Source organism: Triticum dicoccoides, chromosome 7B (assembly GCF_002162155.2).
Source record: "Triticum dicoccoides isolate Atlit2015 ecotype Zavitan chromosome 7B, WEW_v2.0, whole genome shotgun sequence".
NCBI classification, from domain to species: Eukaryota; Viridiplantae; Streptophyta; class Magnoliopsida; order Poales; family Poaceae; genus Triticum; species Triticum dicoccoides.
In genome coordinates this window covers 29,610,203-29,625,990 of record NC_041393.1, presented here as the reverse complement: position 1 = coordinate 29,625,990, position 15,788 = coordinate 29,610,203, and the positions used below count along the sequence as shown (strand labels likewise).

Genomic DNA, 15,788 nt, shown 5'->3' with positions numbered 1-15,788 from the left:
CGGCTGCGGCGGCCACGCCACCCGACGGCGGTGGCCAGAGGCACGCCACGCGACGGCGACGGCCAGGGCACGCACGCGCGCGGACACGGCGCGCGGGCAGCAGCCACCAGCAGGGCGGCACGGCCAGCGAGGGCGCGGGGCGAGACGGCGTGCGAGCAGCAGCCACCAGCGAGGCGGCGCGGCGGCGCATGCAGCAGGCAGGCGAGCGCGGCGATGGCAGCCGAGCGCTCGGCTACGGGGATAGCCAGCAGGGCCATGGCGACGCCGGCGGCGGCCGGGCACATCGTCATCTGCCTCGGGATGCGATCTTCATCGCGTTCATCCGGAAAAACGACGGCGCATGGCACATCTGGTGCTTTTGCGGCGGTACCGCGATCATCTGAATCGCGATCTATACCAACTCCCTATAGTGCAGTCAACAAGCTACTCTTAGTCCAAGAACATCGACATTGGTCGGCGACATGTTCGTCCGCTCGGTTCTTGGGAGGAAAATCCGCACCATAGATAGATTAAATCTAAAAAATAATCTAATCGCAAAAACGGAATCGCAGTAACGAGAGTAATCCATTTTTTGCAAAAGTGGGGATCGGATCTTATACCTCCGCGGGATCGACGAAAGTATGCGTGATGCAGGCGTGACGCATGCTTGACGGAGAGTTGATGGAGCGAAGCGTGCTGATAACGTGTTCCGCAACTCCGCCGGCGAGTCCGGTCCGAGGTTGCGGAGCGAGAGCGAGCGTCGTAGACGAAGTAGTCAAACACGCAAAAATAAATGACACAAAGAGATATGAAGAAGACCAGCTTTATTAATCAATGATCAAGTGTTACAATGATGACTCCTGTTACTTTATAAAAAGACTATCGGGTCAAGGGATAAATACCCACTTTAACTTAACGTAAAGAGGGGAAATAGGAGGGGCTATCCCGAGCGCTTCTTGCGCTAGCCGCCGCCGGCCCCGGTTTCCCAACAGAGGTAACCGCTCAGATTCGAATTCCGGATGTTTTCCGAAGTTTCTACGGCAACAAGTCCCCGCCGTTTCGTCCTTGGATCCGGACTCCCTTCTTCCAATCGGATCGCAGGTGATGCAGGCTTATCTTCTATATAAGTGCAGCCAGGTCGATGTGCTCTTCTTCTCAGATTAGATACACAAGCCAAGTCCTGTTGGTTTTGCAATCGCTCCAATGGAGGCCTCCTGTAGCTTAGCCAGGATAGTGAGCTTTGCACATTTTGGCCTGAGAATTTTGCCCAAGTTGCTGGCTCTTTCTCCCGATTCACTGGGGAAATTCAGAAAGGTCTCACCACCGATGGAAACTGAAACTGCGGTGAGAAATTTGCCGGAGCTGCCGCAGGATGTATTGATGGAAATATTTTCACTCCTGGAGATACCTGACCTCATGCGTGCGGCCTCTGTCAGCACCTCCTGGCGCTCTGCGTATACAAGCCTATGCAACGAGCTTGAGCAGTACAAACGGCCTCAGACGCCTTGCCTCCTCTACACTTCTGAATCTGCTGGTGAGAACGTCGCTTGTCTCTACAGCCTTGCGGAGAAGAGGGTCTACAATCTAACTCTCCCGGATCCGCCCATCCGCAGTAGGTATCTGATTGGGTCCTCGCATGGTTGGCTAGTTACCGCAGATGACAAGTCTGAGCTCCACCTTATCAATCCGATCACTGGTCAACAGATTGCTCTCCCGCCGGTGATCACCATCGATTATGTAGAGCCAATCTTTGACGATGCAGGTACAATTGTTAAATATGGATTGCCCGAGCAAGTGTACTGTGCGGAGTCAGGCTCCAAACTTGTTGATCCCAAAATGTTAACCTATGCTCCCGACGAGCTTCGTGACCACCTCTATGTCAGGGCATTTATCTTTCCGGATCCGTCGGCAGGAAGCTACATTGTGGTTATCATCCACGGTCCAGATGGTGAGCTTTCGTTTGCAAAGATAGGAGATTGTAAGTGGACCTTGCTGCCGCCGGGTTGTGACTATAAAGAATGCATCTACATGCATGATTTATTGTATGCATTCACGAGAACTGGAAGAATTGATGCGTTTGATCTCAGTGGCCCTTCCAGCACCTGGAGCATAATCATAGATGGGATTGACAATTACATTAGTTGGGACATGTGGTATGTTGTTCAGGCACCGTGGGACCGTTTGCTGCTAGTCTGCAGGGAGAATGAACTCATAGATGCGGGTTATGAGGACCTCATAGGTAAAACTAGAAAAATCTTGTTATACAAAGTTGATATGGCAGCAAAAGCGCTTGTGGAAATAAATGGCTTGCATCATCACGTGTTGTTTCTTGGGCGTAACCAGTCGCAGTACCTTAGTGCTGAAGAATATCCGCAACTGAAGGAAAATCATGTCTATTTCGCAGATGATGAGGAATATAGTTGGAAGTATAAGACGAATCCTCGGGACATAGGTGTTCTCAACTTGGACGATGACAGTACGCAAGAAATTGTATCCCCTCTTTGGTGCAGCTGGCCCAGTCCCATATGGATAACACCCAGTCTTACAGTGATGAACTTGTCATTGTACGAATAGGTAGTAACATGGCAAGTCTATTAACACATGTATTTGCGACCAAGGAGCTGATAAGTTTGACATTTGTCTGTGTGGGAAACACATATTCACATATGTCATTGCATCTAAGGAGCGTGATGAGTTTGATATTTGTATATGTGGGAAACACATATTTACTTTTTTTGTATGGGAATAATGAAGTGTACTTGCACTGTTAGATATAAGGCAAACTTAAAGAAAATAAAAAAGGTAGTTAATGGATCTATATTTGGTTCAGAATCAGTACTGCAAAACAAAAATTTGCTCCTCAGGTCACCTGCACTTTGATGCGGGTAGACCACCAAACTCAAAGAAACACGGGCAATTTTAGTTACCATATTATAATTTGATTCGCTGAGCTATTTATTTTGCTGTGCCACATTTCTGTTGGTGTCTTTGATTCTCAAGGAGTACCGCTTGCCAACATTTCCTTACATACTTCCATTTTACCTTTTATTTTGCTGTTTATTTTGTTGTGTCACCTTCTTGTAAATGGTAGTATGTAAGGAAATGACGGGGAGGATCAACATATTCTCCCAAAACAGATTATCATTATATTTTTGCGGGTGAAAACAGATCATCATTTTACCTTTTATTGCTTGTGCTCACCAAAACATGAAAAACAAGTCTGATCATGGTACTAACAAACTATAAGGCTGCATTTAGTGAGCGGAATTTGGATGGAGCTGATCCCACATGGTCGGAGACTGACAGGCGGCGGTGGTTATGTCCGGACCCGGCAGGCCCCATGGCTGCTCTGGGGTTCTTCATGGCGTGATCCAGCCCACCGTCAGCTACGTACAACTCCAGACTTCCACCACTGGCGCGAGTGCGGCAAACCCATCCCCAGCACATCCTAGCCTGTCCAGAGAGGAAGAGGTAAGCATCTCTCCTTTTCACCCTCTTTCACACTTTCCTTTCCTGCATCGCTATGCTGATTAGATCCATTGCGTCAAATTTTAGGCCTACTTTAGGTATCTAGATGCTTATCGTCAAGAGGTAGAACACGATGCCAAACGGACTTTGCTCGACGACTACCGTGCCCAACAAATGCAGGTTAGTTAGTTTTCACCACTTAGATCCAAGCTAGCTAAAATTTGAGCTTTCACTATTTTTGACCTCCGTCTTCGCTTTGTCAGCTAACGTGTAGAATATGTATGAGACTCGGGCTCCACCAATGGGACTACCACCACCTAATCCTGGACCGGTCCAGTAATGCTGACGATCGAAGAATTCTTGGCACGTGTGTGGCGACGGGACTCCGATTCGTACATTGCCAACCTAGTCAAGAATTACCTATCATTTTTTAGCAAATAGCTTCAGATCTCTCCTTAATGTCTCTTTCGAATACAATGTAGGGATCCAACCACGGATCAAACGTAGGTGGTGGTTCTTCTGTTCTTGGTGATGGTAATCCTGCTTCACGGAACCCTGCCACCCAGTTCATAACCCAGGTGGTGATGCTGGTCATACTTCTACCTCGAGCCGTGGATCACCTCTTTTTGTAAGTCCCCTACTCTCAAGATGCAATTTTTCACAGTTAGAACATTTTCAAAGCCACAAACTTAGAACTAGACAAAATGCCATGCTAAACAGCTGTGATTCTTCATTTTGTAGTGATGATGCTATTTGTAGGTGGACTTCGGGTTCCGGCGGTGGGCAGTGCTCGTCGGCCGACAACCTTCTTCCTTATAGTTGGTTTCATGTTCTGTAGTTGCTTTAGTTGGTACTTATATGTGGATGATGTTATGTTCCTTCAGATGATGTAATGTGTGATGTTGATGCTTTGGATCTTATATATAGAGTAATTCTGTGGATGATGCTATAGCCGTAGGCCTAGTAAACATGCCCGTGTGTTGCAACAGGAGATGAAAAAAATAGCACGTCTCTAAAATGATAAGCATTTCAAGACCTTCTTATGTGAACCGTCCTTTGTTTTAACATGACGTTTTCCATGGATCGATTGAGGGTAGGTCTCTTCAGGATGCCATTTTGAAACATGAGATGTGATCCCAAGCCAACTTTGTTCAACTTTAAAATAAATGAAAATAAATAATATTGCGAACAAATTTGAATTAAGTTGTCGGGCAGATAAATCTGGAGTAACACTGATAGCAAGCAAAACCTATTTTTTTGTGTTAGGCAAGATTAGGAATGGTACTTCAACACCTTCCTCCAATCGTCGCGACTTGCACCAACTCCAAACCCTAGCTCCCCAACTCCAACATTGCTCCTTTCTGGTCCCATATCATTTGTAGCCAGCATAACATCAATGCTCATGCGTCACAATAGGAGAAACTTTGACGTGTATCCATATCTATTTGCAAAACACATCCGCAGTTCATGAAAATTCTACGTGCAAAACAGACCGTGTGTTGCAATTGACATGATAAAATAATTTTGAGTTTGCATGCTATTTGAGAGTTTACATGTCGTAACTCCCAGTCAATTTGCTTCTGCCTCTCCCTTATGTTCCCTTTTGGTGTGAAATCGCTGGGTTGCGACATTAATCCCTGAAAAACATATTAAATATGTAACATTTGGCTTATAAAGTTTTTATCAGATGATGGATCGAATATATGGCACTTCGTAGATACACAAAGAGTGGTCAAAATTCTATTGTAGAATTTGGATCAAAATAAACTTCTTTGATTTCTCAAAAAGAATCAAACTTGCTTTCAATTGGAGAATTACCTCTGCACATGATGCTCAATGGAAGCAAATATTTGTGTAAATCCATGCAAAACCAAATCAGTGAAATGCACGATGCAATTTCAAAGAAGAAAATGAAATATTGCATCAGCCTAACAGTTCGTATTTCATTTTCGTCATTGAAATTGCTATCAGGAAAATCATCATCCTGTCCAAGATTTTTAATTTAGGAAACAAGAATATGTGAAATTTTGGAAATTTCGCATATTCCGGAAATTATTTTGGATTTTGAGACTTCAAAATTTACCTAATTTTAATGAAAGCAGACGCTAATTTGTATTACTAATTGAGAGAACAATATACGTGGATGGAAAACAGATCGAAATTGGGCATCGATAAGCTTGTTTATGGGCAGAGCAGTACCTACATACATTGGGAGTGCTCTTAGTCATGGATCTCAAGTCCGTAAGGACGTCCAGGGTAGCTGTCGGCCGGACATAAAAGTTACATGTACATCACATTGGTATTAGCCCATGGAAATTAATAACAAAACTGTCTGCTCTAAGCAACTTGGCCAAAACAGAACCGTGTGTGTCTACCATGGCAGTGCTAGTAGTTACTAACTGTTCAACTATTCCAGATATTTCATATTCCAATCAAAGTGCAAAATGCAACAGACTATGAACAAAACAATACACAATTTGTAGCAGGCAACAAAAAAGGCAGAGGCAACCAATCCTCACAAGATTATATCTTTCAAATAGAGAAGAGAAAACCTAACAGCGATTAGATAACGATTAAACTATTTTTGCATGCTATACCTTGTCAGGCTTACAATGGGACTTCTAGAATTTAAATAAAGCAGCATATCAAATTAGGGATTCGGACAAAATAAATACAGTCTCGGTGCATCAACCCCGTCCACATATTGAAGGAATTTGGATTGAGCTCACCAGCGTGTATAGGGGCAAGCAGCCGTGCAACATATAATATGAACAGACAACCAAGTCAAATCAAAGGAAGTGAAGAAACTACAGTTTCAGAAGTAAACATCTATCGCCCAGTGCAGCTTAAAATCAGTAAATGCTTCCTCAAACCGATGGGCAAAGCAAATGTATCAGCATGTTGCTTGTTGTCAGATCAGACAATTGGCTCTCATCTCTTTTATCATGTGTAGCACTAATTCAAGCCGTCTTCCCTTGCACACAACATCAGATCTGTGAACGTTTGTACGTACTCTGCTCTGGCACAAAACCATTGTTATTCATCCCCAGCTCAATATTTACTTGGCAAATAACACCAAGAAATAGTTGTAAGCTTTTGTGTTTCGCAAGCTACCAATACCTGCAGTAACCCAATACGAGCGCGTTGGATGTTCAGATATTATTAGGCGTGACCCCATAAGGAAATTTCAAAACCATAGGACGCAAAAAGCCGAGAAGCTTCTCGCGCTTCGGTCTGGCCGTAGTTTCACGCAAGAAGAGGCCGCCTTGGCATATCCAGGGCCCAGATCCTTTTCCTGTTTCTTTAATGCGTGAACTCGTTTCAAATCGATGGTTATTTTCAAAATTGACGAAGTTTTTTCCAATTCACTGAACTCCTTTTCAATTTTGTTGAACTATTTTCCAAATTGGAATGCACATTTTTTTCAAATTCGATGAACTTTTTCAAAATTCATGTTTTTTCAAATTCGATGAACTTTTTTTCAAACACGATGAACTATTTTTCCATATTTGATAATGTTTTTTTCATATTCGATTAACTTTTTCCAAATTCGTTGAATTATTTTCATATTTGATGAACTTTTTTCAAATTTGATGAACTTTTTTTCAAATTCAATGAACTTTTTCAAATGGGATGAACTTTTTTCAAATTCGATGAACTTTTTTTCAAATTTGATGAACTTTTTCAAATGCGATGAACTTTTGTTTCAATTTCGATGAAATTTTTTCACATCCGATGAACTTTTTTTGAAGAAGATGAATGAACTTTTTCCAAATTTGATGAACTTTTTTCTAATCAATGAACTTTTCTTTCAAATTCGATGAACCTTTTTGAAAATGGATGAACTTTTTTTAAACATCAATGAACCATTTTTTAAAATTCGTAAGCTTTTTTCGAAATTTGATGAACTCTTTTTGTTAAAAAAATTAACTTTTCCAAATTGTTTTGAGATAATTCGCAAATCTAATAAATAGATCGCATGGATTGGTCTTAAAACTTTGGCGACCCTTGTAGTCATGAGGCACTTACCAGATGTAGTGGTTAAGAAAACTGTTCTTGTGTTGTGGGACGCACAGAGGGAACCTCCGCGTAAGGCAGCTCGAGATGGGCCGACCCAAGTTCGCTGGAGGCCACAACCTTGTTTTCATGTTCTCTTTTTTCACATTTTGTTTATTTATTTTACTTTTTTACACTTTCAAAAATTTTAAACATATATTTTACAAAAATATACTTTACATAATATTTTGAAAAATATTTATCATGCGATTGAAAAAGGAAAACGTTTAAAATCAACCGGCTGAAAACAGCTTCACGTAAACATGGTGCCCTGCGCGACACGTGTCCTTGAGCGAGAGAGTCCACCGCTTTTCCCTCGAGCCTTATCTCCTTCACGCGGCTACTCCTCCACTCGTTCTCCCCTCATCTTTTTTCCTGTCCCCACCTTCTCTTCCGTTGCATCTGAGAGGGAGAGATGCCCATGGCGACACCAACCACTAGCCGCCGCTGCTGACCACCAACCACCAGCTGCCGCCGCTGCTGATGGACAACCGCCACCACCACCAGCTACACCCCGCCCAAATAGAGGTTCTTGCTGCGAGCGAGGGCGACGCGACCATGAGCTGTGTGCTCCTCGCCATGGGGCGCACCACCATTGCTGCGAGCGCGAAGGAGCTGTGTGTTGCTCGTCATGGGCGCACCGGCCACAAGCGTAGCTCCACCGCCGGTGTTGCATCGCAGCACGAAGACCGGGGGCGGGCGCCACTCGTCGCCGGTGCTGTAATGCAGCATGCAGGAGGGAGGTTGAGCTGCTCACCGCCGTTGTTGCAAGGCAACATGAAGGCTGGAGGCGGGCGCCGCTGGTGCTGCAACGCCGTGTTGGCGCCGAGCCCTAGCTTGCTCCTTGCGCCGGTGCCTAGCTCCCTCTCGCTCTCTCTCACTCGCACGAACGAAGGTAGAAGAAAAAGGAGACATCAGTGGATTTTCCCGGCGCTCAAACGCCTCGGCGCACAGACGTCGTTTTCCATTATCCAACTAGCTGGCAGAAAACCAAACAAACATGAGTACAGTGTGTTATATACAGGAGACCCACACACGGCCAGATGGGCACTAACTCCACGCATGCACTAACCACTAACTCCTAGGTATACGGCCGCCTGCACATATGCTAAGAGCATCTCTAGCCGTTGCCCTCTCCAGGAGGCATATTTTTCGCCGCCTGGGGGGCTGCCGGCGAAATTTTTGGCCTGGGGGGGGGGGCAAAAATTTCCCACTCATTGTGCCCCCCACTAGCTCGACGGCGAGGCGAGGAAGACGCCACGATGATCCCGCCGCAGTCCTCGCCATCTCGCGCGACTCGCCATGCCCCGTCGCTCGCCCGCCTTGATGAGCACCGGCAACAGCACAGCAGCGCGCGCGGCAGCACCAACTCGCGCCAGCAGCTTGCGCTTGGGGTTGGACTTGCACGCGAACTCGCCGCCGTCCTCCTTGCCACGCACAGGCAAGCACGAGAGCGCGCGCACCATGGTCCTGCAGGAGGCGGACATGGCGCTGTTCGGCCGGACGAGCTCGACCGTGCGGCCCGAGCGGTTGAGCAGGGCGGCCACCCAGGCGAGATGGCCAGTCACCGATCGACGCAGTCCTGGTGGAAGGCGTGGTTGCAGCTGGGGAGGACGCGCACGACGCGGCCCGGATCCATGGCGTCGAGGCAGATGGGGCAGAGCGCCTCCTCCTCGTCGTCGACTGCAGCCTTCGCCTGGACAACGCCAAGCCACCTCAGCTCCACCTCCGATAGCCCGTTATTGTCGTCGCCGTCGCCGCTGATCTGGCCGCAGCTCCGGCCGACCGGGAGGGCGAAGGGGAGGAGAAGTGGGGCCTCGAAGTGCGCCGGGAATGGGGCTGGAGCGGAGCGGACCGCGCGCAGGAGCGCCACGAGGAACACGCACAAGCTCGAGCGCAGCCTCGCCAAGCCCGCGAGCTCTCCCTCTAGCGGGGCGGCGCGGTGCGGGAGGCCAGGCACGGCGGTCCGACGCGGGCGCGCGGCCGTAGAGGGCTAGCGGGGCGGCGCGGAAGGCCGGGCGCTGTGGGCCGGAGCTGCAGCGGGGAGGCACCGAGGCGGGGTCAAGCGGCCGGGACGCGGGCGGGGAGAGAGAAGCGGCTGGGGAGAGAGAAGGTGGGGCTCGGGGAGAAAGCGACGGGGAAGAGAGAGCGTGGGGGAGTTGTGGCTGCAGGTGGGCCACACGAGGGGAAAAAGTGGCGCCGGCATCCCCAGTTGCCCCCCGGGGGGCTGGGTTTGGGCTGGTAGTGTCGGTCGTAAATTTCGCAAAATCCGGCAAAAACGGGTCTCTCGGGGCCTGACTGGGCCGTTTTTTTCCCGCCGGCGCCCAAAAGGTGGCTTGGGGAGGCTTGTTGGGGGGCCGGCTGGAGATGCTCTAACAACCTGGACGCACCACACCAGCAACAGCCTACGATCTCCAGCGCCCGCGCATGCATGACCTGGACGCCACCTCGCTTCCGCTACGCCCGCTGATCCTATACCTCCGTTGACATACGATCACAGGCCTAGCCACAACCGGCTCAACTCGCTCTTGACGCGAACGCGGCAACGCACCGGTGCTCGGACTCGACCTAGACTCATACACCATGACACACTCGTGGTTTATTTCCTAACATACTCTCCCTAAACCACGACGTCGTCGTCGCCGGAGTTGTTGCAACTCCTGTCATTGTCGTCATCACAGCCGTGACCCAGCCCGCGGACCCGACCCGGCGCATCGACGCCGGTTGCACCGCCATGGACCCAACCTGGCGCACTAACGCCGGTCACACCGTGCTCCGTCACGACCCCGGCGACATACGCCGAGCTTCTTCTCCGCCGGCGATACACGCCTGGCGTCCCTCTGTGTCCTGCACGTCCCGCGCTTCACCCGACGCGCCCGACGAACCCGACCGCACCAGTGCGTCCCATACGTCCCGCGCGCACCCGACGCACCCGATGAGTCCGAGCGCACCAGTGCGTCTGGCACGTCCCGCGTGCACCCGACGCGCCCGACGAGCTCGACCGCAGCAGACGCTCACCGCGCGCCGCCTCCACGTCTGCCATGGCAGCCACGAGCGATAAACGCCGGAAGGATGTAGCTGAACTCGAGCACGGACTCGAGCACAACAACGACATATGCCTCCTCCCAACGTCAACCGCATGCTCGTATGCGCGCCCGTGGTCCCGACGCGTCCGACGCGTCCAGTGCGCACCCATAACACGCACCGGTCGCGCCCGGCTCTCCGCCATGGCTTATTGCCCTGCATCGCTGCGGCCTCAACCGCAACGCATCACCTCCATGCCACCATGCCGATGTGTGTCGTTGAAGCCGCCACCACGCAGGTCCTCCGTGGCCTCCTCACCGTGCCGCCGTATCCACCACGGCCTCCTCGCCGCGCCGCGCACCTCCATAGACCGACACACGGCCCGGAGCATCGTGCCGCCGCCGGCGAACTCCGCCGCTGCCGGTACGCCTCCGGCAAGGAGAACGACGCCTAAGATGAACCAGCTCATGATACCAAATATTGGCGCCGAGCCCTAGCTTGCTCCTTGCACCGGTGCCTAGCTCCCTCTCGCTCTCTCTCACTCGCACGAACAAAGGTAGAAGAAAGAGGAGACATTAGTGGATTTTCCCGGCGCTCAAACGCCTCGGCGCACAGACGCCGTTTTCCATTATCCAACTAGCTGGCACAAAACCAAACAAACATGAGTATAGTGTGTTATATACAGGAGACCCACACACGGCCAGATGGGCACTAAGTCCACGCATGCACTAACCACTAACTCCTAGGTATACGGCTGCCCGCACGTACGCTAACAACCTGGACGCACCACACCAGCAACAGCCTACGATCTCCAGCGCCCGCGCACGCACGACCTGGACGCCACCTTGCTTCCGCTGCGCCCGCTGATCCTATACCTCCGTTGACATACGATCGCAGGCCTAGCCACAACCGGCTCGACTCGCTCTTGACACGAACGCGGCAATGCACCGGCGCTCGGACTCGACCTAGACTCATACACCATGACACACTCATGGTTTATTTCCTAACACGCCGCATGCAGAAGGTGCAGCGTTGGATTTTTTTTCTTGCGGTTGGAGTTGCATTGGAGCGCCGCCCGGTAGTTGGAGCTGCGATGGGGTTGGAATGGACCCCGCCGGGGCTAGAATCTTTGTCGGAGCTGCAATGAAGCGGTCGTCAGAGTTGCAATGAACCTTCGCGGGAGACGTCGTGATTGGTGTTTCCATGGACCAGACCTCCAGTGGCTCCCAGTGCTGCGTTGTAGCGGATGCCGGAGTTGCAACGAAGCTTCGCCGGAGACATCGCGCTCGGTTTTGCCATGGAGCAGTCCTCCGGTGGCTCCTGGTGTTGCGTTGCAGCGGTCGCCGGAGCTGCAATGAAGCTTCGTTGGAGACGTCGCGCTCAGTCTTGCCATGGAGCAGCCCTCCGGTGGCTCCCGGTGTTACCGTCTTCAGATGAGATGTGGGGTGCTGAACTGAATCACGTGGTGGATGGTTTCAGAGAAGGGAAGACGCCAAGTTGCCTTGCTGAGATCGACGACCACATTGCTATATCGGACGGCTAACTAGCCGGATGATTTTCTAGGAATATCATTCGGGTGATTTGTAGCAGCCGCCGATTGAAAAATGTTAAATCTGTACAGGAAACATATTAACCATGTATACGAAAAATGTATAAAAACCTATTCAAAGTGGGTCAAAAAAGTTGATCATGTATTTAAAAATGTTAATCAAGCTTTTGAATAAAATGTTGACCATGTATTAAAAAATGTTAAATTTGCACAGAAGAATATTGATCATGTATTTAAAAAATGCTAAATGTGTATAGATTTTTTTCCCAGGTATTAAAAAAATTAAACTTGTATTTGAAAAATCATAAATGTGTATAGAAAAAATGTTGACCATGTATTAAAAATGTTTAAATTTTATTTTAAAACAATAATCAAGCATTTGAGAAAAACATGTTAAGTATGTATAGCGAAATTGTTGACCACGTATTAAAAACTATTGATCTGGTACTTGAAAATGTAATTGAAGATTTGAAAAATATTAAATTTGTATATAAAAATGGTTAGCATGTACTCCAAAAATATTAATCTTGTATTCAAACATTGTCAATCAAGTTGAAAAATGTTAAAAATTTGTATGAAAACAATGTTGTCCATGTAATAAAATTTTTAAACTTGTATTTGAAAAATGTTAATCATGCATTAGAAAAATATTTCTTGATGTATATAAAAAATGTAGAACGAAAAAAAAAAGAAACAAAGGAAAATTAAAGAACAATGAAAACAAAAAAAACAAAGGAAATCAAAGAAAAATGAAAACATAAAAGAAACTGAAGAAACAAGTGCAAAAAAATGGAAAAACAGTGAAAACCGATGAGAGCAACCGATGAGAATAAAAGAAACAAAGAAACCGAAGAAATCTAGTAAAAAGAAAAAAGAAAACAAACCAATGAAAAAGAATGGAAACCGAGAAAATCAGACAAAGAAACATAAAAAACTGATTAAAAAACAAAAAAGAGATAGATAAATGAAGAAAGAAAGAAAAGCTAAAAACAGTGAAAATTGAAAAAGAAAGAAATAAAAACGAAGAAGGAATAGAAAGACCAATGAAAACCTGGAAGAGAAAAAACCTTTGTATCGAGATCCGTGTGATCATTTGGGTTTATCTCCTGGTGAACGTTCGTTGGATAATATTTTCAAAATATATATAAAAAATGAATCGATCGCTCGCGCGGAGCACACGGCGCTCGGTTGCAAAACAGACGCCCCTCCGCTCACCTCTGCAAACGGACACAAGCCTGCCTGCCTCCATAGCGCCGCCGCCCGCGACAAAGACGGCGGAGCGGCCAAGCTCCGTCTCGCCGCCACCTTCCACTGCCAACTACTCCTGGTTCTCCGGGCCTCTCTGGTCGTTGGGGTGTGTGGCCGGCATCCTTCCAAGGCGCAGTGGAGCAATCGACGGGAACCCTTGGTAACTGCTCGGATTCGAATTTCGGATCTTTTCCAGCCGCTTCCTCTAATCGAATCCGGACCCCTTCTTCTAATCGGAGCACAGGTGAGGTTGGACTTGGACAGGCTTCTCTATATAAGTGCAGCCAGGACGGTGTGCTTCTTCTCAGATTAGACGCAAGGCAAGTCCCGTTGGTTTGCCGCTGAAGCATCTCTTCTCCCACAAGACCGAGTTTTGCAATTGCTCCAATGGAGGCCTGCTGTAGCGTAGCCAGGATAGTGAGCTTTGCACATTTTGGCCTGAGAATTTTGCCCAAGTTCCTGGCTCTTTCTCCCGATTCACTGGGGAAATTCAGAAAGGTCTCACCACTGATGGAAACTGAAACTGCGGTGAGAAATTTTCCGGAGCTGCCGCAGGATGTATTGATGGAAATATTTTCACTCCTGGAGATACCTGACCTCATGCGTGCGGCCTCTGTCAGCACCTCCTGGCGCTCTGCGTATACAAGCCTATGCAACGAGCTTGAGCAGTACAAACGGCCTCAGACGCCTTGCCTCCTCTACACTTCTGAATCTGCTGGTGAGAACGTCGCTTGTCTCTACAGCCTTGCGGAGAAGAGGGTCTACAATCTAACTCTCCCGGATCCGCCCATCCGCAGTAGGTATCTGATTGGGTCCTCGCATGGTTGGCTAGTTACCGCAGATGAAAGTCTGAGCTCCACCTTATCAATCCGATCACTGGTCAACAGATTGCTCTCCCGCCGGTGATCACCATCGATTATGTAGAGCCAATCTTTGACGATCCAGGTACAATTGTTAAATATGGATTGCCCGAGCAAGTGTACTGTGCGGAGTCAGGCTCCAAACTTGTTGATCTCAAAATGTTAACCCATGCTCCCGACGAGCTTCGTGACCACCTCTATGTCAGGGCATTTATCTTTCCGGATCCGTCGGCAGGAAGCTACATTGTGGTTCTCATCCACGGTCCAGATGGTGAGCTTTTGTTTGCAAAGATAGGAGATTGTAAGTGGACCTTGCTGCCGCCGGGTTGTGACTATAAAGAATGCATCTACATGCATGATTTATTGTATGCATTCACGAGAACTGGAAGAATTGATGCGTTTGATCTCAGTGGCCCTTCCAGCACCTGGAGCATAATCATAGATGGGATTGACAATTACATTAGTTGGGACATGTGGTATGTTGTTCAGGCACCGTGGGACCGTTTGCTGCTAGTCTGCACGGAGAATGAACTCATAGATGCGGGTTATGAGGACCTCATAGGTAAAACTAGAAAAATCTTGTTATACAAAGTTGATATGGCAGCAAAAGCGCTTGTGGAAATAAATGGCTTGCATCATCACGTGTTGTTTCTTGGGCGTAACCAGTCGCAGTACCTTAGTGCTGAAGAATATCCGCAACTGAAGGAAAATCATGTCTATTTCGCAGATGATGAGGAATATAGTTGGAAGTATAAGACGAATCCTCGGGACATAGGTGTTCTCAACTTGGACGATGACAGTACGCAAGAAATTGTATCCCCTCTTTGGTGCAGCTGGCCCAGTCCCATATGGATAACACCCAGTCTTACAGTGATGAACTTGTCATTGTACGAATAGGTAGTAACATGGCAAGTCTATTAACACATGTATTTGCGACCAAGGAGCTGATAAGTTTGACATTTGTCTGTGTGGGAAACACATATTCACATATGTCATTGCATCTAAGGAGCGTGATGAGTTTGATATTTGTATATGTGGAAAACACATATTTACTTTTTTTGTATGGGAATAATGAAGTGTACTTGCACTGTTAGATATAAGGCAAACTTAAAGAAAATAAAAAAGGTAGTTAATGGATCTATATTTGGTTCAGAATCAGTACTGCAAAACAAAAATTTGCTCCTCAGGTCACCTGCACTTTGATGCGGGTAGACCACCAAACTCAAAGAAACACGGGCAATTTTAGTTACCATATTATAATTTGATTCGCTGAGCTATTTATTTTGCTGTGCCACATTTCTGTTGGTGTCTTTGATTCTCAAGGAGTACCGCTTGCCAACATTTCCTTACATACTTCCATTTTACCTTTTATTTTGCTGTTTATTTTGCTGTGTCACCTTCTTGTAAATGGTAGTATGTAAGGAAATGACGGGGAGGATCAACATATTCTCCCAAAACAGATTATCATTATATTTTTGCGGGTGAAAACAGATCATCATTTTACCTTTTATTGCTTGTGCTCACCAAAACCTGAAAATCAAGTCTGATCATGGTACTAACAAACTATAAGGCTGCATTTAGTGAGCGGAATCTGGATGGAGCTG

At 47.7% G+C, this 15,788-nt stretch overlaps 1 protein-coding gene and 1 pseudogene across 1 annotated transcript; both read left to right on the top strand.

Annotated features, from left to right (window-relative positions):
• Positions 1-1,182: 1,182 nt before the first annotated feature.
• On the top strand, positions 1,183-2,553 carry LOC119339875. The gene has a single exon (XM_037611776.1). It carries the CDS (start codon positions 1,183-1,185, stop codon positions 2,551-2,553), a length of 1,371 nt encoding a protein of 456 aa, XP_037467673.1.
• An 11,158-nt stretch (positions 2,554-13,711) lies between these two features.
• Positions 13,712-15,081, top strand: LOC119341664 (annotated as a pseudogene).
• Positions 15,082-15,788: the final 707 nt, after the last annotated feature.

Coding starts and splice junctions, on each gene's coding strand:
- LOC119339875 (XM_037611776.1), top strand. CDS start 1,183: ATGGAGGCCTCCTGTAGCTTAGCCAGGATAGTGAGCTTTGCACATTTT.